General features: G+C 49.0%; 1 protein-coding gene across 1 annotated transcript; it reads right to left on the minus strand.

Moving 5' to 3' along the window:
• Positions 1 to 4,951: 4,951 nt before the first annotated feature.
• LOC149856568 (uncharacterized) lies at positions 4,952 to 26,994 on the minus strand. The gene is given in 4 exon segments (XM_090064079.1): positions 4,952 to 5,033; positions 9,721 to 10,204; positions 10,207 to 10,654; positions 26,899 to 26,994. Coding segments are annotated over 4 exon segments (1,110 nt in total).
• Positions 26,995 to 27,356: the final 362 nt, after the last annotated feature.

Below are 27,356 nucleotides of genomic sequence, written 5' to 3' on the forward strand. Positions count from 1 at the left end.
GGGCCTATACTATTCAACATCTTCATTAATGATGTGGACAATGGTATCAGAAGCAGACTGACCAAGTTTGCTGACAGCACCAAACTCTGGGGTAAAGCGTTCACACCTGAGGACAGGAAGGTGATCCAGGCTAACCTTGATAGGCTCAGGAAATGGGCAGATGACAACCTGATGGTGTTTAACACCAAAAAATGCAAAGTTCTCCACCTTGGGAAGAAAAACCTGCAGCATGCTTATAGGTTCAGCAGTGCTGCACTGGCTAGCACTACTGATGAAAGGGACTTGGGGGTCATGACTGACCACAAGATGAACATGAGCCTTCAGTGTGATGCTGCAGCTAGTAAAGTAAGCAAAACACTGATTTGCATCTATAGATGCTTCTCAAGCAAATCCCAAGATGTCATTTTCCTGTTGTACTTGGCCTTGATGAGGCCACAGCTGGAGTACGGCATCCAGTTTTGGGCTCCACAATTCAAAAAGGATGTGGAGAAGCTTGAGAGGGTGCAGAGGAGAGCCGTGTGCGTGATCAGAGGTCAGGACAACAGACCTTATGATGAGAGACTGAGAGCTATGGGACTCTTCATCCTGGAAAAGCACAGGCTCAGCGGTGATCTGGTGGCCGCCTATAAGTTCAGCGGGGTGCTCACCAGGATTGGGGGGAACACCTGTTCACCAGAGCACCCCAAGTAATGACAAGATCAAACGGTCACAAACTCATCCATGACAGGCTGCTTCAGGCTGGACATAAGGAAGAACTTCTTTCCTGTCCAAGCCCCCAAGATTTGGAATAGACTGCCGCTGGAGGTGGTTCAAACACCCACTTTGAACACCTTCAAGACACATGTGGATGTTGATCTTGCTGGGATCCTATGACCCCTGCTGATTTCCTGCCTCTCCCTGGAGCTGGACTCGATGATCTTCCATGGTCTCTTCCAGCCCTAATGTCTAAGAAATCTATGAATCGTCCTTGGGTTGGCTCTGGCAGCAACCTGATGGCGCTAGTGGCAGGGGAGTGAGCGATGCAAAGCTGGCAGCGATGGCACAGAGTTGCCACAGCCACTCCGCGTGGCTCCGCGGGTCTCCCCAAAGCGCAGTGCCTGGGAGGGTCTCCCCAATTCCCCCCCCAGGGACAGCCCTGGCTGCCAGCAGGCAAATCAGGGGCCCACCAGAACCCCTTGGAGGGCTGAGGGGGCTGTGCCAGAGTCCTCCCAGGGCTGCTCACTGTGTCTATGGCCAAATTGCCGGTTCTCTGAATCAGCATTGAATCTTTAGATTTGGATTTGGCCAAATCAAACTGGGACAGTGTTCCTGGCCTTACCTCCTGGCCTTACCTCCAAGGTCTTCCTGGAGCACCAGAGAGATGTTTCTTTCCTTCTAGTTGGTCACAAACTGCTCAACTCAGACTGCTGCTTCTGGCCTGGGTTAAAATGGAGGCTGCTGCGCCCCCTCAGCCAATCCCATGGCCCTCCTAAGGTCATGTGCTAGCCTTGCCGAGCACCTGCTGGCTGCTTCGCTGCCCATTAGAAACCTTAAAGTGGCAGGCACTGCAGGTGCCCTGCCACAGGGTGGCTGTGGACTGCCTGCTACTGGCTCAGAGCTCCGTGCCCTGCTTCCATGGCCTGGTGCGTGGGACCTGGCATAGCAAAGCAGTGCCAGGCAAGGATGATTGCTGCCACTACCAGGAGCCCTGCATTGCCATGGTGAGGCACTCTCTGCCCACCTGGCAGTAGTGGGGGGGCACAACTGCGTGCTGCCACCCCTGCTGCGGCTGGGTGGGCAGGGAGCACCTTGCCATCATGGCGCAGGGCTCCTGGCAGTGGCACCAAGCCCCTCTGCCCCTCATTGACCTGCTGTGCCAGGTCCTGCCTGCTGGGCCACAGAGGTCCCTAGGGGAAGGGCAGCAGGGTGGAGAACCCAAAGCCTGCAGCGGCCAGCTCACATCTGCCCCTGCCCCATGCACAAATCTGGGGGTCACATGCCCTCCATGCCACCCCCAGAAGTGAGCACAGTGGCAGGGAGCCAGCCCCTCCCCACTGGCCTCTGGACAAGCCACCCATGGCTCTGTCCAGACTGTCCTGCTTCCCACCCAGCCCTGTGGATGCACATTCCTGCCCCAGCCCCAGGACCCCAGCCCCAAACCCCGAGCCCCAGGCTTCACCCACTATACCAGTTAGGCAGCACTCCCAGCCCCAGCCTTGCTCAACTCCCTCCCTCTTTCACTATGGGGCCCTACCCCTCCCCCCGACTTACCCGTGAGGAGCTGCCTAGCTTCCTGAAACTCTGCCAGCCTGCAAGAGGAAACCTGCCATTTCCCCACATTTTTCTCCTGAAAAAAGAGAAAATCTGCATTTTTCTCCTTAAGATGAGAAAATCTGTGTTTTATCACATTTTTCCCGTGGCAAATGGAAAACCTAGATCCCTGAATTCATAATGAAGCAGGAGGAAAACAAGGATTTGCCTGTTCCAACTGCAGCTGAGTCCAGTGTAGGATCTATCTCACCACTGGAATGAGCAATCATCTCATTCTGATTATGTGTCTGAGCCTTCCCAGGGCTTGACATATGACTGGGTTTTAGAACAGACCATCTCAGTTAGTGTACCTGAGATCCAAAGTCCACTGTGTTGGCTTCAGCCCCCTGCTCCAAGGTCAATTTGAGGAATTTGGTTGGGTATTTTGCAATTTCACGGGGCAAGGGGTGAAGTAGCCTGCATAGTTATTGTTCCTCATCAACAGATTGGACAGACCTGGTAAGGAAAGACAAGAGGATCCAGGTAGAAGGACATCTTCTGGCTTGAAGCCCTCAGAAAGTGAAACTATGCATCCCTTTTGCAACCTCCACACCCAGACAAATGTAGTCTTTCCAGTTCTCAATCAGTTGGCACGCTTGTAAAGTGCCAGGCATGCTAATGTCACTTCTCAGAAACCTCACTGCCATGTACAAAGAGACAAAATTTTGGATGCTACTACTGGGATCTTCCTTCACTGTACTGGAACCGACTGCCGCCGGTGTGGAGAGCCTCTGCCACGTCTCCTGCTCTTTCTGCTTCTCCCGCAGTGTTCCTTCTTATTTCTGCTGGCCATTGATTGCCCATGACATCACCACCTGGCTTCAGCTGGATAAAGGCGCGGCTCGTAACCCGCATGGGTTCTACTTCTCGTTCCCACAGTGTCATGCATCCTGTTGCACATGAGTAGTTTTCTTGTTTTTTTATTTTTATGCATGGTTCCCATCCCCAGTGCCCCCAGGGTGCGGCTTGGGGCTCTTTTATCTGAATGCCCCTGGGACAATGGGGAAGGCAACAGACTACATGAAATCAACCCAGAACAGGTGAGGGATCTTATACAACACTTGGATGTTTAAAGTTTGCTGGTCCAGATGACCTGCACTCAAGAGTAAAGCCTTTGACTCTGTCTCCCATAGGATTCTCTCTAACAAATCAGACAGTACCGGGATGGAGCAGTCTACAGTGAGGTGGGTAGACAACTAGCTTAGAAGCTGCTCCCAGAGAGTGGTAACTGATGGGATGGCCTCCTCCTGGAGGGCTGTCTCAAGTGGTGTCCCTTGGGAATTGGTGCTTGAACCTGTGCTATTCAATATATTCATTAATGACTTGGATGAGGGGGTGGAAAGCTCAATGATTAAATTTGCAGACAATACCAAGCTGCGGAGAAATGCAAGCACACCACAAAATAGGGCAAATGTCCAGGATGACCTTGACAGACTGGATTTATAGGTGGAATGAAATCAGATGAAGTTTAACAGGGAGAAGTGCAAGGTTCTTCACCTGGGTAGGAAGAACCCCAATTTGGTGTCATTTGCAAACTTAGACAGTCCGCTTCTGATACCTGAATCCAGATAATTTATAAATATATTAAAGTACGGGTCCAAGTACAGAGCCCTGGGGGATGCTGCTGGTCACCATGCACCATGTTGACATGGTTCCATTGACTATCACTCTCTGGGTCCAACCACAAAGACAATTCCTAAACCATCAGACCATAAGGTTGTCAAGGCTGCAGTTCCCCAGTTTAACCATGGAGATTTCATGGGAGACCAAGTCAAAGGCTTTTTTGAAGTCCAAATAAATTATTATCAACCTTTTCTCCTTTGTCCAGATGATACGTCGCCTGGTCATAGAAGCAGAGACAGATTAAGGTGTACTGGGGCCCTGGGCAAACACAAAATTGGAGGCCCCCTCCCCACACAGGAGCTGTGTTGCAGTGGAGAGAGGGTCCCCTTCCTCTCCTGGTACTGGTGAAGGAAACTGGATGGACCCTGCTGGGCTGGGGGTGGAGAGGGCACATGCCCACCTCTTATCTCCGCTACCCCTGCTCCCCCACTACAGCCAAAGATACACACACTAGTATGCACACATTCTACTCTCAGTCACCCTCTGGACATGGACACAGACACAAACACACTCTGTCTGCCATGAACACAGGCACACACATGCGCGCGCACACATGCACACACAGACACACACACAGAGATGCGGATGGGTGCGCACTCTACTCACTCTGCACATGGACACAGACATAAACACACTCCCTTCCATGAACATAGACACACACATGCACACACACACACAGATGCACACAGACATACAGATGCGCACACAGACGAGCGCACAGATGCATGCACACACAAACAGATGTGTGCACACACACGCAGAGATGTGTACACACACAAACAGATGGACATGCAGAGATGCACACACATGTACTCACACGTGCACAGACACGCCCAGGCATATAGAGATGCACACAGACACACTGGCGTGCACGCGCACACATGCACGCACACACACAAACACACACACATGCACAAACATATGTATGCACACCCCCCCACCCAGCCTGGCCACCTACTTTCCACCCACAGGACCTCCCTGCTTCCCCACTGTCTCTCTATCACTGTGAGAAAGCCCTCTCTCCTATGCCCCCTCCCCCCTACAAGCCATCTGCAGCTTTGTCTTGCTCCCCACCCAGCCCCGTTGCACTGACCTGCAGGTGCAGGGCTATGTTCGTGCAGCTGCACACATGCACAGGGCCAGGCAGTCAGGCCGGGAGCACTGTGCCACACCTCTTCACTGGAAGGGGTAACTACAGGGGGCTAAGGTGAATTTTTGGGAGCTATAGCCCCTGAAAAGCTCCCCCAGTGCTGCCACCCACCTGCAGAGGTGCGGCGTGGCACTCCCTGCCTGGCCCCTCCCTGCCCAGGCGCAGCGCTCCATGGCACTCTTGGCTGGCCCAGCTCCAGCCTGACCCCCCAGCCCCACTGGGGGAGAAGCCTATGGCAGAAGGCCACCTCTGCTTCTCCCCAAAAATTCTGGTCTTTGACAATTTGGTTAGGATGGGCCTGGCAGAGGGTACACACCTTACCCTATCTCTTTAGGTAACCTAAGCTGGATACATTCCTGAGGGAGGGGGGAAACTTGCCCCTCTGCCTATGTGACTGGCATCGCATACCTGGGAGAGGGGCTTGGGCTTCCTGGGGAGATAGGAACTGCCAGTCTTCCCGGCAACTAGTAATGCATTTCAAATTGGTTGGCTGACAGCCAACAGGTGCTGGCCTCCATTGGGCGAGGTAAATGAGGTCATAAGGGCTATATAAGTTAAGGACTGCCCAGGAGGAGTGGGGCAGCAGCCATGAGGAAGACTCAGAGAGAGAGAAGACCTGGACCATCTGAAACTTGCTCTTTCTCAAAACTCATGATCAAGGAACTGCCTGCCTCCAGAGGGAATTTCCAGCTGCCTCTGGATGATACTCGTGAGTAAGCTACCCGACATCTAACTAGATATTTAGCTTGCAGTAACTCAGATGTGTGATCAAAGGCTACCCAGCCATGCCAGTTTGCTCTACGGGATTTCTCTGATATTGCTCTAACCTGTACCCTATTCCAACCCTACCCCTTGTAACCACTAAAGTTCTCCTTTGTACCTAGAGTGGGAGACTTATTGGGTGTGGGTCTAGATTATGCCTTGGGGTCCCCTTGGTTTGGCTGACTAAGGGAGACCACTATTTGTGCTTCCGACTGAGGGAAGCACCCCCAAGTGCTTGAAGTGAGTCAAGTACCCTCGAGGGCTACTAGGCCTGTGTTACCCAGGGGATGCAGAGCCAGAATCAAGCCCAGCCCTGGGTGGCGGCAGTTTTTACCCCCAGGCTAGTGGGTGTGCTACAGGCAGGGGGTTGGCCAGATGTGAGGCACCCCCAAGGAGGCACTCAGAGGGAAGGTGGTCGGGCACAGTGAGGTGGGTAGCTCAATGCAGGAGCACCCCCTACTGGCCTGCCACAGAGCCCCACTCCCAGCTGCAGGGAAATAAATGTGAAAGCTGGGGTTTTAAACTTGGTGCCATTTTTGTCTCCCTGCTGGACTCTTCATCCTGAGGAAGAAAAGGTTCAGGGGGGACTTGGTGGCAGCCTATAATTATATAAGGGAGGTATACCAGGATCTAGGAGAACATAGATTCATAGATGCTAGGGTTGGAAGGGACCTCAACAGATCATCGAGTCAGACCCCTGCTTAGGCAGGAAAGAGATCTGGGGGTCAGATGACCCCAGCCAGATGCCTATCCAGCCTTCTCCTAAAGACCCCCAAGGTGGAGGAGAGCACCACCTCCCTTGGAAGCCCATTCCAAATTTTGGCCACTCTTACCATGAAGAAGTTTTTCCTAATATCTAACCTAAATCTGCTGTCTGTCAGTTTGTGACCATTGGTCCTTGTTACTCCAAGAGGCACCCTGGTGAACAGAGCATCGCCGATCCCTGGCTGCGTCCCCCTAATTAATTTGTAGGCAGCCACAAGATCACCTCTCGGCCTTCTCTTGTGGAGGCTGAAGAGGTCCAGGTCCCTCAGTCTCTCCTCATAGGCCTTGTCCTCTGAGCCCCTAACCATATGAGTGGCCCTCCTGTGGGCCCTCTGGAGTCTATCAACATCCTTCTTGAAGTATGGCGCCCAAAACTGGATACAGTACTTCAACTGCGGTCTGACTAATGCCTCATAGAGGGAAAGTATCACCTCCTTCATTCAATTTGTCATACATCTGCTGATGCATGATAACATGCAGTCAGCTTTGCTGATGATTTTGTCTCACTGATGACTCATGTTCATCTTGGAGTCCACTATGACTCCAAGATCCCTTTCTGCTTCTGTGCTGCTGAGAGGGTCACTTCCCAGCCAGTGGGGTGCTGGATATTTTTGCTCCCCAGGTGCAGCACTCTGCACTTGTCCTTGTTGTACTGCATCCTATTCTGTACTGCCCACTTTTCTAACCTGTCCAGGTCTGCATGCAATCGTTCCCTACCCTCTGTAGTGTGCACTTTACCCCACAATTTAGTATTGTCTGCAAACTTGGACAGAGTACACTTCACACCCACATCCAAGGCCCTGATAAAGATATTGAAGAGTACGGGTCCAAGGACCAAACCCTGTGGGATCCCACTACCCACATCCTTCCAGGTTGATGCCGACCTGTCTACTACCACTCTCTGGGTATGACTGCTAAGCCAATTTACCACCCACCGGACTGTGTAAACATCTATGTCACAGCCTTTTCATTTATGAGAATGGGATGAGATACCATATCGAAGGCCTTGCTGAAGTCCAAGAAAATGACATCCACCTCTACTCCTGCGCCTAGGCATTTTGTGATCCTGTCATAAAACGAAACCAGATTGGCCAGGTATGATCTACCTGCTATGAATCCATGCTGGTTTCCCTGCTGCATTATTTTTCCTGCTGGACTCCCACAAATATGATCCTTCATGATCTTTTCAAAGACCTTTCCAAGGATGGAGGTGAGAGTGACTGGCCTATAATTACTTGGATCCTCCTTCCTCCCCTGCTTGAAAATAGGGACCACATTGGCCCTTTTCCAGTCTTCTGGGACCTGACCCAAGCACCACAAGTGCTCAAACAGCCGTGCCAGTGGTTCTGCTATGACACTGGCCAACTCCTTCAGTACTCTCAGATGAAGCTCATCCGGTCCTGCTGACTTGAACACATCCAGTCCATCCAAGTGACTTTGCTCCAAGTCAGCGTCGGTAGTTGGTGGGCTGGTGTCCCTCTGATACCCAACTAAGAACCCATTAAGAGACTTATCTTGAACCCTGTTCAGAAACACTGCGGCAAAAAACTCATTGAATAACTCAGCGTTGTTCCCCCTCTCTGTCACTAATTGCTACTTCTTGTTCAGTAGGGGTCCTGTGTTGCACTGTGCCTTCGCTTTACTCCCTACATACCTAAAAAAGACATTTTGTTGCCTTTAATTTGTGTGGCCAGCCTCAGCTCTGTAGTTGCTTTGGCTTTTCTAACTGCCAAACTGCAAGTGTGGGCGGAGTAGGTATACTCCTCCTTGGTAGCTTCCCCTTGCTTCCACCACCTATATGCCTTCTTTTTCACCCTTGGGCTCCCCTGGATTTCCCTTTTTAGCCAAGGAAGTTTTTTGGCTCTTTTCCCCCTTTTCCCTCGTATTGAGATACTTTCCCTCTGTGCCTGAAGGATGGCTTCCATTAGGAGTGACCACCCTTCCTGGACTCCCATCTCGCCATACTGCTATCCTGCAGAGTGGCATTGACTAGACTGCTAAGCACACTGAAGTTAGACTTTCTAAAGCCAAGCACTTCCACCCTACTAGTTATCTTACCCACCCTACGCCGTATGGTGAATTCGATTGATTGGTGGTCACTGTCCCCAAGGTGACCACAATTCTGCAGCTCCCCTACCAGATCCTCCCCTGTAGCCAACACCAAGTCCAGTAAGGCATTCCCCCTCGTGGGACCGTATACCTCCTGTGTTAGGTGAACATCCTGCATGCAGGTTAAGAACCTATGTGAATGGTTGGGTTTGGCTGACTGCGCCTCCCAGCAGATGTCAGGGTAGTTTAGGTCCCCCATGACAACCACGTCCCTAGACTGTATGGCCTCTGAGAGCTGCCTCAAGAATTCCAAGTCTAGCTTTTCCTCTTGGTGTGGTAGCCTGTAGCAGACCCCCCAACACCAAGTCCCTTTCCGCTCTACCTCCATGTATCCTAACCCACAATGCCTCAACTTTCTCCTCCTCTTATCTCAACAGTTGTTTACCAGGCAACCCCAAGGGATAACTAGGTCTAAGGGCCACAATCTTCTGGAACGCTGATTTAGACTGGACACAAGGAAAAACTTCTTTACAGTCCAAGTTTCCAGGGTCTGGAACAGACTTCCAGGGTCTGGAACAGACTTCCCCCAGAGGTGGTGCAAGCACCTCCTCTAGACTCATTCAAAAGGCGTTTGGATGCATATCTTGCTGGGATCATTTGACCCCAGCAGAGTTCGTGCCTATGATTTGATGATCTCACGAGGTCCCTTCCAGCCCCTAATGTCTATGAAATCTATCGAGTTTTAAACCCTGCTTTTGCTTCCCTGCTGATGAGGATCCCTGGGCCAGGGCCCTGAATTGGTAAGGGCCCCTGGGCTTGTGCCCAGCTGGCCTATGCATAGAAGGAATTGAGTTTGGTAAGGCAAGACTTACCCGCAATTAAGCCATGTTGGCTTTCTTTCAGAATGTTGCCTTCCGTTAGCCTCTTGTTAATGGTTTCTTTGATTATTTTTTTCCAATATCTTACCAGGGATTGAGGTCAAACTGATTGGCCTGTAGTTCTTTGGATCTTCCTTCCTCTCTTTCTTGAAGATAGGCACCACACTGGCCCTCTTCCAATGTTCAGGAACCTCGTCCAAGCACCATGAGTTCTCAAATATCCTCGCCATTGGCTGTGCTATGATGTTAGCCAGTTCCTTTAGCGCTCTTGGATGCATCCTGCATGGGTCAGCTGACTTGTGGATGTCCAGCCTCTCAAGGTGTTTCCTCATGAGATCTTCACCAATGATGGGTATGTGTTCACCCATACCCTGGCAATCCTGCATATTGTTTGGCAGGATAATCCCCCTGGGCTGGTGGAAGACAGACACAAAGTAATCATGAAGGAGATTAGCTTTTTCCTGGGCAGCTGACAACTGACATCCCATTTGGTTTAGCAAGGGTCCTATGTTGCCCTTGTTTTTTTTCCAGCTACCCATGTATCTGAACAAGGGCTTTTTGTTGTACTGGATTCCCATAGCCAGTTTGAGTTCAGTTTCAGCCTTGGCTTTCCTCGTTTGCTTCCTACAGGTGTGGGCCAGTGCTGAATATTCCTCCTTGGTGATATTACCTGACTTCCATTTCCTTTGGCTACTCTTTTCATATACAGGAGGTCCGTGAGTTCCCTATTTAGCCACAGGGGTTGCCCAGCCCTTTTGCCACCTTTCCTATGGGCTGGGATGGACTTCCCTTGTGCTTCAAGGATCACGTCCTTAAGGAGTGACCATTCATTGTGGACTCCCCTCTCTATCAGGTCATGGTTTCTCAGGGCCTCAGCAACCAGGCTCCTGAGCTTATGAAAGTCAGCTTTCCTAAAATCAAGGATTTCTGCATTGCTGACTGATTTGCCAGCTTTGTGATGTATCGAGAAAGTGATCAACTCATGATCACTGTCTCCCAGCTTCCATTTGATTCTCAGGTTGCTCACTAGATCATACCCTTTGGCCAGTACCAGATCCAGGAACACCTTACCTCTTGTTGGCTCATAGACTTCTTGAGACAAATAGAGTTCGTCAATGCAGGTGAGAAAGCTACGTGACTGAATGGATTTGGCAGAGTGCTCCTCCCATGAGATGCCATGGTAGTTGAAGTCACCTCATGACAACCATGCACTAAGAGTGTGCAGCCTCTGCCAGGTCCTTAGCAAATGTGTGGTCAAAATCTTCCTCTTGGTTAGGAGGTCTGTAGTAGATTCCTATCATTATATCCCCTTTACCACGTTTCCCCCATAATCTAACCCAGAGGGTCTCAAGTTGCTCTTCTTGGGTGCCAAACTCCACTTGTAGGGAAGTGTACTGCTCCTTCTCTCCATTTTTCAGGTGAAAAGTCTAGCAGTAAGAGTCAATCTCCACTTCGTCATCCCTGATGGCACGCAGCCTCTGCACTGCAGCCTGGAGTTCCCCTATCCGGCACTCCAGAGACTCCAGTGTGAAGCAAACCTTACAAGGGGAGGTGTCGTTGTCCCTGACCCCAGGTGCCTGCAGTCGTTCCAGTCACTCTATGATTCTGTGATTCTATGATACAGAAGTTGAATAGTAATAGACAGTCTGTGTGCTCTCCACAGAGACACACCACCCTTTAAAGTCCTTTGGAATGACAAGTTCATATATAAACCCATTTCAAGTCTTTTTTGGAGGTGTCTGATTGGCTCTATTAAGATAGGTAAGCCAATTTATGCCAGCTCAGGATCTAGTCCATATGTGTGTAAACCAGTCCACTGGTAGATCCTTTTTCTGTGGTTCATTATATTTGCTTTTAAAGGTCTAACTCAGTGCTTCCCAAACTTTTCCTCAGCATGACCTCATTTATGCCTCCATTTCCTCAGTGTGACCCCATTTTCTCAGCATGGCCCCTCATTCCCAACCCACAGCCTCTGACCCATGCAACCCTACCTGCTGATGTTGTGACCCCATTTGGAGTTGTGACCCACAGTTTGGGAACCACTGGTCTAAGTATTATCAGTAGCAGCAGAAGCCACAACAGTTATCATCATCATCATCACCATCATTACGGAAAGAATCATTTACATGGTCTCAGCTTCCCTGGTTTGCTGCCAAAACAAAACCACCCTATCTCTGGCATGGTTCCGGAGAGGCCAGACAGGTACAGTGGGTCAGGGGTGAGCTGTATCTAAAGAACTGTGTGAGAGTGATAGGATTAGGATGCAGGAAGCAGGGGCTCATCAGGGCAGAATATATCAGCACCACAGTGTTTGCTGTTGACATGGTTCTAAGTACTGCTTTTTTTTGTGCACTGTGATGGCCGCTGAGTGCCATGTACTAGCAAGCAGAACTTACATGTAGAGTGTAGCATCAGCAGCAAAACTCTGTGAACAAACACAGGTAGCTGGGAAACATCTACTTTAAGCTTTACCTTCTGTTAAACTGTTGCTAGCAGTGCTGGTAAGTCATATGGACCCTCACTCTTCTTCATCAGTAGTATAATGCTGGATTTTATTGAAGAGAGACAGCATCATTCAAGACTGCCTGCATCAGTAGGCATTTAGCTTTTGTCTGTGAAGTGATGCCAAAGGCTGTATAACATATCACCCTTCGTTGCAAGAAATAGAAGAGGGGAACTGAGTGGCTCATGAGTCACTGGCAAAGGACTAGAGGAAAAGGGAATGAAACAAACTGAATGAAAAATGCAGAATGAAGAGGTCTTCAGAAGGACCAGGTCTTGGCACATGTTTCTACAGTACCTAGCATGATGAGGCCTCTGGTCATATTGTAATCCTCTTCCTCCTCTGCCTCATCATCATCATTCATCAGTCCAAGCAAGGTGCATTCCAGACTCAAAAATCCACTGTGGCAAGCAAATAAAAAAAATGCATGGAGGAAAGGAGGAGAATGGCTTTTCTTTTCCACCTATTTTGCTTTAGCATATGAGAAGAAAAAAGGGAAAAGCAAAATATGGTGATGAAATATGTAAAATTAAAATGGCTGAACATATTTAAAAGCTCATCCAGTCCTGAGTGTTTGAAAAGAATGAATCAAAAAGTTGTGCTGGAGAAAGCAATTAATACATGTGTAATTTCATGTTGAGAGTTCACTTGACTTCCAAGTTAGGGCACTGAAAAAGTATTTAACAAATATAATTAATTTTGACAACTGTAAACTTTCTTGAGTTTAGGATCATTCCTAAACATATGACAAAAAATCATTCCTGACTATATCTGAAAGAAAATTAAGCCTCTATAGCAGGTACTGTGAATTTTACAAATCATTCCTAGCTGGAGGGGGCAAACTGCTTGGATACAACAAGACAACACTCAAATCTTCCTCTTCAGAGAATTTACTTATCACCTTGTTCATCTTGTTCATCTTTATGCTTTCTGATTACCCCTAAAATTGGAAGTTTAGTGCTCTTATTCTGGAGATCTCAAAGTGCAGGGGTGGGGAGCATAGAAATAGTGGTTCCTTTAAAGGTTGTTACTAGAGTCACAGCAGAACAGCAGCCTTTCCAAAGGTTTCCCCTTTCAGTTTTGTTTCCTGGCTCTTTCTTGTTCCCTTTAAGGTAGAAGTGAAAGTAATCATTACCCAAGGCTAGCAGGGGTGCACTCTTTATATCATGCATTGCATGAAAACTAAGCAGCAAGGGAAAGGAACCAAAGAAAATCAAGCATAAGAATAATGTAACAGGTTGTCTGGTTGCACCATACAATCTTTTATTTCCCATGGTGAACTTGCCCACAGAACACAGCATAAACCAGGGGTAGGCAACGTTTTTTTGGCCGGAGTGCTGAAAAAAACACAATATCTACCTTGGAAGGTGCCGGAGTGCCAACATGCTAGAGCCTGAAGCAGCTGGGCTTGCAGCCTCCCAGGTACCTGCTGGGAGCAGCCTGGGCTCTGTGGTTGGCAGCAGCTGCTTAGAGCTCGGGCTGTTGCTGACCCCTGGCATAAACCATATGTCTGCAAACATCAGGTACAAATAGTAAGGGGTTAAACCAAACCCTGTGGTTTTTTTTCCCCAGACCCGGAAAGAGTACCTTGGCTTACTGCTGCACCTTCTATCCTCACAGCCTTCCCTCTCTCTCCCCTGGGAGCTTTTAACTTCCTTTGGACCAGCCAATTATCCTTATCAGCTGGCTCAGTCCTCCTAGGAAGGTCTGTAATCACTTTCTTACCACCTGCAGCTGGGCTGCAGCCATGGAGACCTGCAGTCTGCTACACATCCACCCCACCCCCACCCCCCAAGAATGGAACACACTTCCATTTCTTTATCCACCCCACTCCCCCCCCCACTTCTCAGGAGAAGAAATTTGCATTCACATGCACTGACCTCAGGCAGTGGTGTATGGGGAAGTCAAAAGGTTGTAAGGATAAATAACACCTCATCAGCTAGGGGTTAGCCTTCCTCATAGCATTAAACCATATTAATGGGGCTTGGTTGGTGACCAACTGGAAATAAGCTCCTAAGGCAGGGGTGGGAAAAATACAGGCTGTGGAGGGACTTTTTTGGCCCACGGCAGGTCCCCGGGTCCCACCTGGCCCAGGTGCCATCTGGCCTGTGGCATGTCCCTCTACCCCCAGGGATGCAGCAGGGCTGAGGTGGATGTGTGGCCAGACTCTATTTCCTGGCAGCCCTATCAACAGCAGCTCCTTCCAGCTGCTGCCGCCACCAGCCCATGGAGACTAGCCAGGACCCATGCAGGGAGGGTCTGTGCCCTGGGCTGAGCTCATGGCCCTGGCCCGGTCCTGACCTGTCCTATGCAGGGGTCAGTGTCCCTGCAGCGCCCATTCTGGACCCATCCATCCCAACTATGATGAACAGCAGTGGTGGCAGGTGGGCAGGAGCTGCTGCTGGGCAAGAGAATAAAGCAAGACCTGGTGGTGAGCACGGCCACCTCCCCTTTGCTGCTGCTGGACCCTTTTTGGTGCTGCTGCCCAGAGCCCACACCAGGACTGCCCTGTCCCTCCTTGCCACTTCTGCTGCTTCACTGAGTGCAGGAGCCCAGAGGTGGCGCTGGTGGTGGCAGCAGCAGGGAGGAGCCACAGAGCAGCCCTGACATGGGCTCTGGGCAGTGGCCCATGACAGCTCCCCAAAACTCTCTATGTGGCCCATGGACCCAAATAATTGTCTACTTCTGCCCTAGGAGATTGTAACAAAGGGCTTCTACTACCCATTTAATTGCTAATTACTCTTTCTCTATTATAGCATACTTCTGCTTTCAGGGGAGGAGCTTTCTACTCAGACACAGGATAGGGTGTTCCCCATTGTCAAATTCTTGGGAGAGGACCACTCCCAGGCCTTGCTCTGAGGCATCCATGTATACAATAAATTATTTTGTCAGGTCTGGACCATGCAGGACTGGTGTGCTACACAATAGCCATTTTACAGCTCCAAATGCTGTCTCACATTTGCATGATCACTGGACCCTTTGTGGTGCCCCTTTCCACAACAGGTCCATTACTGGGGCCATGATGTCAGCAAACTGTGGGATGAACCACCAATAGTAACTTGGTAGACCTAAGAAGGACTTAAGTTGTTTTTCTGTTGTTGGCACTAGTGACTCAACCAAGACCCTCACCTTATCAATCATGGGCCTGATTTTCTCTCTGTCCAGTATCTACCATAGGTATTTAGTTTGTATACACTAGGCAACATTTACTCAGACTGGCCATGAGCCTAGCTGTGCGTATAAACTGCAACACCACCCTCAGGCACTGGAGGTGGTCCACCCACATGCTCGCAAATATTACAACATCGTCTAAGTAGAAGGTCACATATGCTCAGTGCAGGCAAAGTATTTTATCCATTAATCATTGGAATGTTGCTGGGGCTTCATATAGCCCCAAAAGTAAGGCCTTCAAATGGTAAAGTCCCCATGATGTTGCAAAAGCTGCAATTTCATGGGATGCCAGGTCTAACAGTATCTGCCGGTACCCTTTGATTAGGTCCAGAGTGGGTATATATCTGGCATTGCCTATGTGCTTCACCATTTCATCTGTCGTGGGCATAGGATACACATCACATTTTGAAACAGCATTGACCTCATGAAAGTCAATACAGAACCACATTCTGTATGGTTGGGTTTCAGCACTAATACAATTGGGTAGTACACCATTTACTGTCGTTTGACTCCTCCATGACTCCCAAATCCATCATTTTCTTAATCTCTTGCTTTAGTTTCCCTCATCCAGGTTGGGATTCTCAAGTATCCCTTCTGGATTGTGTATCCTGGTTTGAGGACAACTTGGTGTTCAACCAAGTTAGTCCTCCCTGTGAACATCTCTTTAAACTCCTGCCGTAGTTGGGGTCAAAGTTTCCTCTAGTTGGAGGTCAGCTACTGAATCTGGGGGAGGGATCCAGCCCCATCAGGCTGGCTTCTAGCAAACATGTGGAAGCAATGCACACCTCCGCCTCCCCTCTCTCTCCCCTGGGAGTTTTTAACTTCCTCTTGGCCAGCTAATTATCCTTATCAGCTACAGAGCTGTACAAAAATTAACATGAATCCATAACAGAATATCCTCGAACCTTGTCTGCATTAGCTGGGTTGCAGGGAACTTGAACTTTCCCAGTGTTACTGACTGGTTTGTTGAATCCAACTGTCAGCGCGTCCGCCAAGTACCCCCTTTTTCCTCGTAATTCCCGCCTGCCACGACTTGGATCTTAAGGAATGAAATAGGGGGGAAGTGATTGTCACATATAGAAGTACCCGCGGGAAGTACCATGTTGACTAAAATCAATTTTTAATGCTTTTATTCCATAGGTCTTTGTTGTTACAGGAAACTCTCCTTTTCGGGAAGCTGCAATCCAGCAGACTATTCTTGGGGCCCCAGCCTCCTGGCCAGCCCTATTCTAATAACCCAGTGCACAGAGGTTGTGCCAGGTCTTAGTCTCTGCCGTTACTTAACTTATTACCCGCTTGGCAGTAATTATTCCATTAACGACTTGTTACAGCCACCGCCTGCAGCTTTTCCCGGCAGAGCCAGTGTATGGGTTCCAAAACTCTCCCGCAGTCAGGACTTGCCTTCCCGGCTCTCAGCATCCCTCTCCCCTCAGGGTCCCGAAGCCACCCAGACTCTTCAGGGTCTAGGCAGGGGTTGTCCCTCTTGCTGCCCCCTTTGACCCACTGTAGCCTTTCTGTTCTTGGATGTCGGCTGCAGTTCCCACCTGCAGCATGGCTCCACTTCTCCCCACACTCACTGCAGCTCTTGTGGACTCAAGGTAAGTTGAGGTGAAAATCCAGGTTCTGGGATCCCTCTGCTCCCGTTGATCCCACGTTGGTGTCCCTCTTCTCTCTCTCTCTCTCAGTGGTGCCCAATGGCATCCCTCTTTCACCCTCTCTTCTATTTATTCTCAGAGTCTGGTCGCCATTGGCTCCTTAAGGGCTGGAGCCTGCCCCCACAGGGTAATTATTTCCAGCTGCTCCCATCTCCTTAGCAGCAGGGCCTCAAGGGAGACCCTGTTACACCAACCTACACTCTACGGAGGCAGAGACCTTCTTGTCAGTAGTTCTGTGCCTAAAATAAAGGGATTTGATCAGGACTTACTTCTAGGTTCTACTCAGATACAACTTATCAGTTAATACTAATGCATTGAAAGATCTGAAGTGCAGAGAGCACTCAAGAAATCCTGTAACCCAGGTTACACTGAAGTATGTATGAGAAGCCTGTTCTAAGGCAATCCATTCTGACTTCTGAGGGCTAGGAGAAACCTTGGGGAGCAATGCGCTCATAATTTTCTCCTGCCTCCAGTTCTCTGGTACAGGGGCTATTCCTGGACAGTGTCCAGGAGAAGCAATCCACTATAATGCAGCATGAACAGGTCCAGGGAGGTGATGCTTCCTCTCTATGAGGCACTGGTCAGGCTGCAGCTAGAGTAATGTGTCCGATTCTGGGCACTGCAATTCAAGAAGGATGTGGACAACCTTGAGAAGCTCCAGAGAAGGGCCACTCGTATGGTTAGAGGTCTGCAGGGAAGACCCTATGAGGAAAGGCTGAGGGACCTGGACCTTTTCAGCCTCCACAAGAGGAGGCTGAGGGGGGATCTTATGGCAGTATACAAATTCACTGGGGGGGAGGCAGCAGGGAATAGGAGATGCTCTGTTTACCAGAGGACCCCTTGACATAACCAGAAACAATGGCCACAAGCTGATAGAGAGTAGATTTAGGTTGGACATCAGAAAGAACTTCTTCACAGTTAGGATTGCCAGAATCTGGAACAGGCTTCCAAGGGAGTTGGTGCTCTCCCCTACCTTGGTGGTCTTCAAGAAGAGACTGGACAAGTACCTGACTGGGGTCACATGGCCCCAGCACTTTTTCCTGCCACTGGCAGGGAGTCAGACTCAAAGATCCGTTGAGCTGCCTTCTGACCATCTATGAATCTATAATGAGGGAGTGAAAAGGGGAGAATAGATGGGATCATGGGCTGAGTCAGAGATCCCCAGATATACACAGGAGCTCCCCTTTGGCATGGGGCTGCTCTGCAGTTCTTTTTACACATGCAGAATCTGTCCCTTAGCTTCCATTATTTTGTCTCAGCTGCGAGCTATTTTAGCACCCAGATATTGGTGCCCATCAGTTTGCGGTTGAGATAAAACCAGTGTGTTGGGGGACGTGTCTCCTTGGAGTGTACAGAAGCAGAAAAAGTTGTGTGGGCTTGACATATATCAGAAAATTCACACTTCTAGGGGTATTTGCACCCCTACTTATGTGAGGTCAAATCAGCAGAGTCTGGCTTACCTGCACTCCAGCTAGTGAAGAAACTGGAAATAACTCTCAGATAAGCAACATGGTATTTTTGGGTGCTACATTTTTAGTGGCAGCCTATTCCTTTGTTGTCTCTGCTGACCAGTGAATTAAAAGCATTTCCATTGTGGGTTTACTTTAATTTTATTGATCAGCTTTGCTTTCTGTCCCTCTCTCATAAGCATCTTTTCATATAACATGCAATATTTATATAGCATCCACTGGTACTGTCAACCAGACTATCACTGCTCTGGTAGCTGGCGTGAAGAAGGAGCCAGCAGATACAAATGGAGAAATGAAGGATCTATATGGAAGCTCTTAGAGGTGCTAGCTTGGTGCTTGATTCTGCACAGTGCTGAGTACTATAGCCTAATCTTGGAAACCACTTGTATGTGTTTAGCACTAGGCTTACATTGTGATTAAAACTAAACATGCATTTAAGCACTTTGCTGGATTCAGGCAAAAGTGCTCAATGCCTTGTAAGACTGAGCCCCTGCCCCTAGTCTTCAGCAATGGTCTTTAGAAGAACTCCTACATCTTTGCTCCCCGCTTCTGAGCTTTGATGATGAATGCCTGGAGCTATATATGAGTTAAGTTTTTCTTGGTGTTGGCAGATTCTCTATAACATCCAATGTACGGCTAATTCTTACTATGTAGGTAACTAGTTTCTTATCCCATCTCTTTGTGTCCCCCATCTCCCCACACCCCCCAGTTCATTTTGGAGAGATTTATGCATTTAATGCAATTAATGCAAATGCAGACATGTTATGAGAATGGTTTAATTTCCATTTCATCACAATCAGATTGTAGACACAGTTCTGTTTCATTGTATGCCTCTGTTTCCAGGATTTGTACAATATTCACTTGGAGTGACAGATGCCCCTGTCGAAAGAATCAGGCCTCCCAATCTATGTCACTAAATGTTCAGCATTTGAATGGAACATAAATGATGCATAAGCCTTTTTCTGGCCTTTAGTTCCACTTAAACAATAAGGTCTAACTGGCACAGGAGCCACTGCAGAGGAATGAATTTCACCTTTGTTAAATATGTGAACTGCCTTTCTCCAGTACTATATTTTCCTTATGAATAAAGGTCTGAACAGCACACCCACTTTCTGCCAATATAAATGGAGTTCCGCTATTGAAGCCTTTCAAGTAAACATTTTAATTGTGTGCCAGTGTAATATGCTCTTCAAAGAACTCCTTGGATACTGAAAGTGAAATCAATCACTCCTCTGCGATCACACACATCAGTTAAAGCAAAAGATGCCTGCAGATGATGAGGAGGCACCTCATATATTAGTTTTTATTTTCTATTCACTTTCACATGGTTGCAAAACTGTAAATGAATCCACTTTGTAGTGATCATGAGGTTCAGTAAACACAGGTATACATGAATGAGAAGAACAAAACAATGAACTTTATTTGTGGGTGAGTAGGCAACCTCTCCAGATGTTTGCTCTCGCTTGCTCTCTTTCTCTCTCTCTAACTCCCCTAACTGTGGAACCATCTCCCAACTTCCAACTCCTCTAGTCTTCTAATTAAGAGAATGTCTCTAAATTATAACTTCTATCACTACACACTTGAAAGAGACATGTATTTCAGTCTTGCTCACCAAGTTCCATTGTTGTTGCTAACTTTCCAGGGTGAGTTTGGAGGACTAAATGATGTCAAAGCAACTGGCCATCCTGAATTTTCTGCAAAAGTCTAGATTCCAGGGCTTTGCCTTGGTGTCCCTCATGATTCCCTGAAATGGGGCTTTTGCCTAGATTTTAAAACCCAGTCCTGAATTGGCTCAGTCCCTGAATGTTAGCAGGGTGCCAGGCAGTGTCCTGCTGTATCTGCTGAGAGGATGCAGTACAACACTGCCTATCACTGCAAGAAGCACTTCCTAGACCAGACGCAGCAAAGCCACATTCACGTAGCACTATGCCCAGGCTAGTTAGCTTCCACCTCAAATTTGCCCAGACTGCAGTGTCATCTGAAAGCAGCTGTCCTAAATATTTCCAGTGGTATGGAGGTAATTAACCAAGCACTGCACCACATGAAAATGGCCATACCATTTCCAGCCATGGAGATGGCCACCTATACCACCAGACTAAAATGGCTACACTTCCTAGAAATGAAAGTGGTATAAGTGGTTCCAGATGTTTATAAAGCAGACCTCAGGGGCTGTGCCCTGGATTTGAATCCCAGAAGGTTGGTCATTTTGAACAGTATGCTGCTAATGCCTTTACTCAACAGTTTCTCTGCAGATTTAGTATTGTTAAGAGACCAGGCTCTCCTTCCATTTAGACTGATGTAAATCCACAGTAACTCCTACTGATAGCAATGTAGCTACACTTGTTAAACAAGAAGATGAATCAGGGTCAGGTAGGGGAAAATAAGAAGAAAAAATATAATTTATACTAGCCACAAAAAAGATAAGGGACAGTGGAAAGCAGAAAGACAAAAAAGAGAGAGAAATTGCTGGAGCTTCAAAGGGGAATAAATACCAAAGTAACAAGCTTCTCTATCAATGAAACTGCATATTTAAGATAACAATTTGCTGTAATCATCCCTGGGTACATCTACAAGAGCCGCTGACTGCACAGTAGCTGAATAATACTGCACAGTAGTGCATTACAGCACGGACAGTACTAATATGCTACTGTGCAGTATTATTAGGCTACTGCACAGTATCATCAGTTAAAAGACATTCACCAGCACTACTGCATTACTGGTTACTGTTCATTTATTTAGTAGTTGTTTATACAAATACTAAATAAATGTGCAGTAACCACTGTGCAATAGCATGTTGTGTAAATGCAGCCACTGACACATAATGACTTGCAGTCACTAGGTATGACATCCCACTAAGTGCAGTCCAGTGGAGCATCATTATTGATATGCTATTATAGCAGAACTGCATAGAACACATTTTTTCCTGATATATAAAAGATATCCCAGACAATTTTACAAAGGAAGGAGTGAGGCTCTGAAACAGTTTTTATGAGCCCAGAAGCAGCTCACTTCATGCCTTGAACATTAGAACCAATGGTATTGTTGAAGATTTGCTCTTGGTTTTATTTACTTAAGAACACACTGATCCTCCAGTGCTAAGGGCAATGTATCACCCTGACACTAAGAGGAAAGGATGGATGAGTCCTGCTCTTAACATATAACAGGTGCATGATCATGTGTACACACATGCATGCATATACATACATGTGTTTACCCTCAAAATTAATTCCACTGCCACTCTTCCCGAAGTTTACCTTCATTCTTAAGTAACAGCAAACATAAATCTCAGGCAAAGCTACCCACTTCTAGTTCTTTCTAGGGTTTCTTTATTCATGACCTCCTGTACCTCTCTTGAAGTTTTTTTTGCCTTGGTCAACTTGTTAACTCCTCTACAGCGTATAATGAATTTGGATGTTAGAATGAATCAGGGAAACAGGTCTGGGGAGACTAGTCAGGTGTGACGGGGAGCCAGTGGCCCCGTTATGGAGTTGCCCAAGATGGGTTAATTGCCCATTAAGAACGCACAGCTCAGTGCTGGAGCCTGATAGCAGACTTGCTGATTGCTAATTAAGGCCTTCCTGTCTGGTGGTGGGGCCAGCCAGGAGGGTGTAGGGCTAATGTGGGGCTAGCGAGGCCAGAGGTAGAGTGCCTCCTTGACTGGCCCATGCTGGGGCCAGGACTGGCCCACTGCGAGGGGCACCCAGAATCGTGGGCCTGGGACCCCGCCTGGCCTTTGAGACGAGGCCAGGCCTGTATATGGCCCAAGGTCCTGAGTGGGGACCACATCCGAGAGGGGAGCCAGCTATGAAGGAGGAGGGATTGCAGCCCGGATGAAGGCGGTGTAGGCTGCTGGAGTGGAGGGATTAAAGGAGGGTCCTGCCAGGAGGATTCTGGAGCCTAGTGTGGGGCTGGGGTGACTGCTAACATCTGGATGCCATCTGCGAGGCTTTGGCTGTGGTGTAGGGGAGGAATGGAGCCACCGATAGCACCCCCTGGCATCGGGGCAAAAAAATGGGCAGCCTCCCACCTTATTAACAGCTTAGTAATTTTCCAGCAAGTCATGGCGGGCAAGACAGGCGGGCAGCATGCCCGGAGGCAGGTGGGAGGCCAGCCATGGCTGACCTGAGAGAAGCCCACCTTGTCACAGAGAGGATAGGCTAAAAGCTGGTATAAAGGGTGGCAGAAGAAGGGAGGAAGGCTAAGCACTAAAGAAACAAGAAGCTGGGACACAAGGGAAGTGGTGTGCTTTAGGTGTGGAGAGAGGGGGTACATAGCCAGGTACTGTAACAAAGGAGGAGGGAATGAAGGGACCCACGAGTTTCCTCACAAAGAGCAGATGGACTGCAGTTTCAGGAGGCACAAAGGGCCACGGCGCAAGGCTAAGCCTATTGTGGAAATGAAAATAGGGGGTCTAGTAGTGCTCTCTATTGTTGATATGGGATACACCCAAACAATGTTAAGGGCAGACTTAGTGACACCAGTGATGGGGGAATTGATGACCCCAGTAAATATGGTCTGTATTCATAGAGCCTCATACAGCCTCAGGATGTGCTGTGGAGGCTGTGCTGTTTCAAAAGTGGCAGGGAGAAGAAAGACCCACAGCATACACAAGCAAAACATTCTCCAAGGTGGAGACCAGATATTCAACATAGAAGGCGAATGCCTGGCCATCCAGGGGGGGACTTGAACTGTTTAGGTACAATTTATTAGGTTGGAAACGTGTGCTGATTACAGATCATGCACCCTTGAAATAGTTCCAAGCCGCGAAGACTGATAACTCGCGGATAATGTGATGGCCTCCTGCATTACAGCCTTTCCATTTTTCAGTAGAATATCGAGCAAGAAAGAAGAAGTCATAGCAGGTTTTTTGTCCCAATCTACAGCTAATGCTGATGAGGTACAGTAAAGATCAGGAAGTGAGCAACGAGAACACAAAGAGATGCTGCTGACGGGACGATCAACAGGGGCGCCCCGACTAAAGAGGGAGGTGTAGCAGGGCGCCGGTGGCCCTGACAGAGCTGCCCGAGACGGGCTAACTGCCCATGGAGAAGGCGCAGCTCTGTGCTGGAGCTGAGGAGCAGACTTGTTGACGGCTAATTAAGGACCGGTGGTGGGGCCGGCCGGGGGGTGTTAACTGCCACTTAAAGACTTTGTGTGAGGGAATCAGACACGGATTGCACCGGGGCTGCGGCTGGGAACAAGCCGGCGCAAGGCGCGGTTTCCTGCCGGAGGCGCGGGCGGGAGGAGATCCCCCAGGGCGGCGGGCGGCGGGCGGCGGGCGGCGGTGCCTGCGGCCCGCCAGGAGCGAAGCCGGCGCGGCGGTACCCGGCGTCAAAACAAGAGACTTTGAATGCCAAGAGAAAAGCGCTGGATGCTAATGCGATGGCCCGGGCACCTGTATCTCATGGGAGAGCTCGCCTCCTCCCTGGGAGGGGTGGGGGAAGATGGCAAACAGCCGGGCAGAGGCTGTTCTCCTTCTTTCGGGGGAGGGCAGGACGAGTCGCAGCTCGGGGCTTTCCAAAGCCTGGCGGAGTGCACCAGGTTGTGGCAAGGCCTTGTAGCGGCGGGGCCTGAACCCGTGACAGCAGCAAGAGACGGCCGCGGCGCGGGGAGCGGCATGCTGTAGTCGTCACTGAAAACTGGAAGCTTCCACATGCTGGTGTTACCTCTGTTTGCTCCCATCAAGTCCCGGCAGACGAGACGAACACGGGTACGGGAAGCAGGACTGAATATGTCTTTTTGATCAACCCAGGAATCCCGTTCACATGCGGTGTTGTAAACACACCCATGCCATCCTTAAACTAGCTAGTTCAGACACCATTCGCTTTGACGGCAGAGAGCTTGGCACAGGCTGCGAAACACAACCAAGAAGCTGACTGTGACTGTAAAGTGGCGGGCAGCTCCAGAGGAAAAAGCTCAGGCTCTAACACCAAAAATATTTAACTGGTGCTAACTTAGCAGAAGGAGATGGGAGTAGAGGAGCAAGGTACCAGCCTTACGCCAGGATGGAGAATATTCAAGAAAGGCTTAGGAACAAGGGTGGGCAAAGCCAAATTAGTTCCTGAAATGAACTGGGAGGCAGCCTGCATCTCTGGACAGGGATGATGTGATCTCACCTCTTCCGAAGTACAACGGTAGCAGCACTCTGCTCAGACCCTAGGTCTGGAAGCCCGGCCCCTTAGGAAGATAAGGAAACTGAAGTTGGTCAAGCGAAGAAGGGTGCCTGAGTATTTCAGGAGAGTGAGTGTCCAGTGATTAAGGAGGGGACTGCAGAGCTAGTGAGAGGCCACACTGGAGAGCACGGAGATGTGCCCTTAAGTCCAGAATAAGAGGAAAATCGGGGAAAGTGATCCCTTACTGAATGAGGGAGGCAACCTCAACAGATGATGCAGAAACGGCTGAAATACTCGATGCCTGTTTTAGCTCAGTCTTCACAGGGAAGGTCAGCTCCTAGACTACTGCACTGGGTAGCAGAGTTTGGCGAGGAGGTGAGTTGCCGACAGTGGTGAAAGAACAGGTTAGGGACTATTTAGAAAAGCTAGACATCTACAAGTCCATGGGGCCAGATGCAGTACACCCAAGGATGCTGAGGGAGTTGGCTGATGTGATTGCAGAGCTGCTGGCCATTATCTCTGAAAACTCATGGTGATTGGGAGAGGTCCCAGACAATTGGAAAAGGGCAAATATAGTGCCCATCTTTAAGAAAGGGAAGAAGGAGGATCCAGGGAACTAGAGATCTGTCAGCTTCACCTTAGTCCCTGGAAAAATCATGGAGCAGATCCTCAAGGAATCCATTTCTAAACACTTGGAGAAGTTGGCTAAGAGCAGTCAGCATGGATTCACCAAGGGATTGACTTCTATGATGAGATGACTGGCTCTGTGGATGCCAATGGATGTGGTATACCTTGACTTTAGCAAGGTTTTTGATAGGATCTCCCACAACATTCTTGCAAACAAGTTAAGGGAGTTTGGGCTGGATGAATGGACTATAAGGTGGATGGAAAATTGGCTGGAGCATCAGGCTCAGAGGGTAGTAATGGCTCTTATATCTAGTTGGCAGCTGGTATTAAGTAGAGCACCCCAGGCATCAGTTCTGGACTGTTTTATTTAATATCTTCATCAACAACCTGGAATATGGCATGGAGTGCACCCTCAGCATGTTGCAGATGACATCAGGCTGAGGGGAGTAGCAAATATGCTGGAGGGTAGAGTTAAGATTCAGAGAGACTTTGACAAATTGGAGGATTGGACCAAAAGAAATCTCATGAAGTTCAATAAGGACAAGTGCAAAGTCCTGCACTTAGGACAGAACAATCCCATGCACCAGTAAAGCCTGAGGACCAACTGGCTAACCAGCAGCTCTGCAGAAAAGGACCTGAGGGTTACAATGGACAGTCAGCTGAATATGAGCCAGCAGTGTGCCCTTCTTGCAAAGAAGGCTAACGGCAAACTAGGTGTGTTGCCAGCAGGTCAAGGGAAGTGATTATTCCCCCTCTATTCAGCACTGGTGAGACCACATCTAGAGTGCTGTGTTCAGTTTTGGTCTCCCCACTACAGAAAGGATGTGGACAAATTAAAGAGTCCAGCAAAAGGCAATGAAAATAGTGAGGAGGCTGGGGCTCATTACTTCTGAGGAGAGGCTGAGGGAACTGGGCTTATTAAGTGGGGGGAAGAGAAGGGGGGGCGGGGATTTAACAGCCATCTTTAACTACCTGAAGGGTGGTTACAAAAAGGATGGAGCTGGACTGTTCTTAGTGGTGGCACATCACAGAACAAGGAGCAATGGTCTCAAGTTAAAGCAAGGGAAGTTTAGGTTAGTTATTAGGAAAAACTCTCTCATTAGGAGGGTCGTAAAACAATGGCACAGGTTACCCAGAGAGGTGGTGGAACCTCCATTTTCAGAGGTTTTTAAGATCCAGTTAGATAAAGCTTTGGCTGGGATGATCTAGCTTGGACTGGTCCTTCTTTAAGTAGGGGGTTGGACTGGATGTGACTTCCCAAGGTCCCTTCCAACCCTAATTTTCTGTGATTCTGTGTGGGAGCAGACAGGAGGTTCCAGGTTGGGAGCAGTGCCAATATATTTTACTTAGTCCCACTTTAATACAGTCCTCAACCGTGGGGTCTGAGTGTCTGTTTATGAGCAGGTTCCTGTTTGTGTCTGAGTGTCAGTTTATAAGCTGGCTTTCCACAGTGCACACCTGAAGCAGAATATGAACTGGTCGAAGGAAGCTGTCGGGTCCCTGGCTGTCTGGTCAGGTACCTGTAGAGAACTGCTTCCCTGGTCAGGTTTCTGAAACCTGTCACCACCAGGAGGACTTTCTTTCACATATCTCTGATGTTTGGGGAGTCAGAAGTGGTCAATCATTTCTGCCTGCCAGTGGCAGGTCTGCCTCGGGCAGTTCAGTGGACCTCTTTGCCCTACGCTGTTTCTCCATGGTTGCACACCGAGTGCCCGGTGAGCTGCCTGCCAGCTCAGATCTCTGTGCTCTTTCTGCGGGTCCTTGTGGAAGATCTGCTCCCACATGGCTTGGCAGCTGTCACCAGGTAGTAAGTCTATAGGCAATAGGGTGTCTCTTTCCCTTACCACTTCCCGTATCACCAGGGTCGCTAGAGTAGCATTGTGCAGCTTGTACTTCTCCCAAAAGCACTTCAGGGTCTCGTAAAACCATGAGGAAATCATCATCCACAGGCTCCTGTTGGTTGTCGGGTGCACCTACCACTGTCGCAGCAGCTGCCCAGCAAAATACTTAACAAAGCTGGCTGTTTTAGATTCCACCCCTCTTGCCAGTTTGCACGCCTGGCTCATGCATTTGGCCCAGAGGAAGAGAAGGATGTCTAGCATCCCTCTGCTTCTGCAGCGTTTCACTTTGTACAGCTTGGCCCTCGGCACTCTCCCATGCGGACTTCCAAAAGAAAACACGCCCGGCTCCTTGGATTCTGCGCACAACTTGTTCTGAGGGGGGAACTCTAGGGTGGTGTGTAGCAGCATTGGCAAGACCACTGCCTTCATCAGTGCCACCCCCCCACGTTGACAGGCAGCAC

The sequence above is a fragment of the Crocodylus siamensis genome, chromosome 10, assembly GCF_052110815.1.
Source record: "Crocodylus siamensis isolate JL-2025a chromosome 10, ASM5211081v1, whole genome shotgun sequence".
Classification (NCBI taxonomy): domain Eukaryota; kingdom Metazoa; phylum Chordata; order Crocodylia; family Crocodylidae; genus Crocodylus; species Crocodylus siamensis.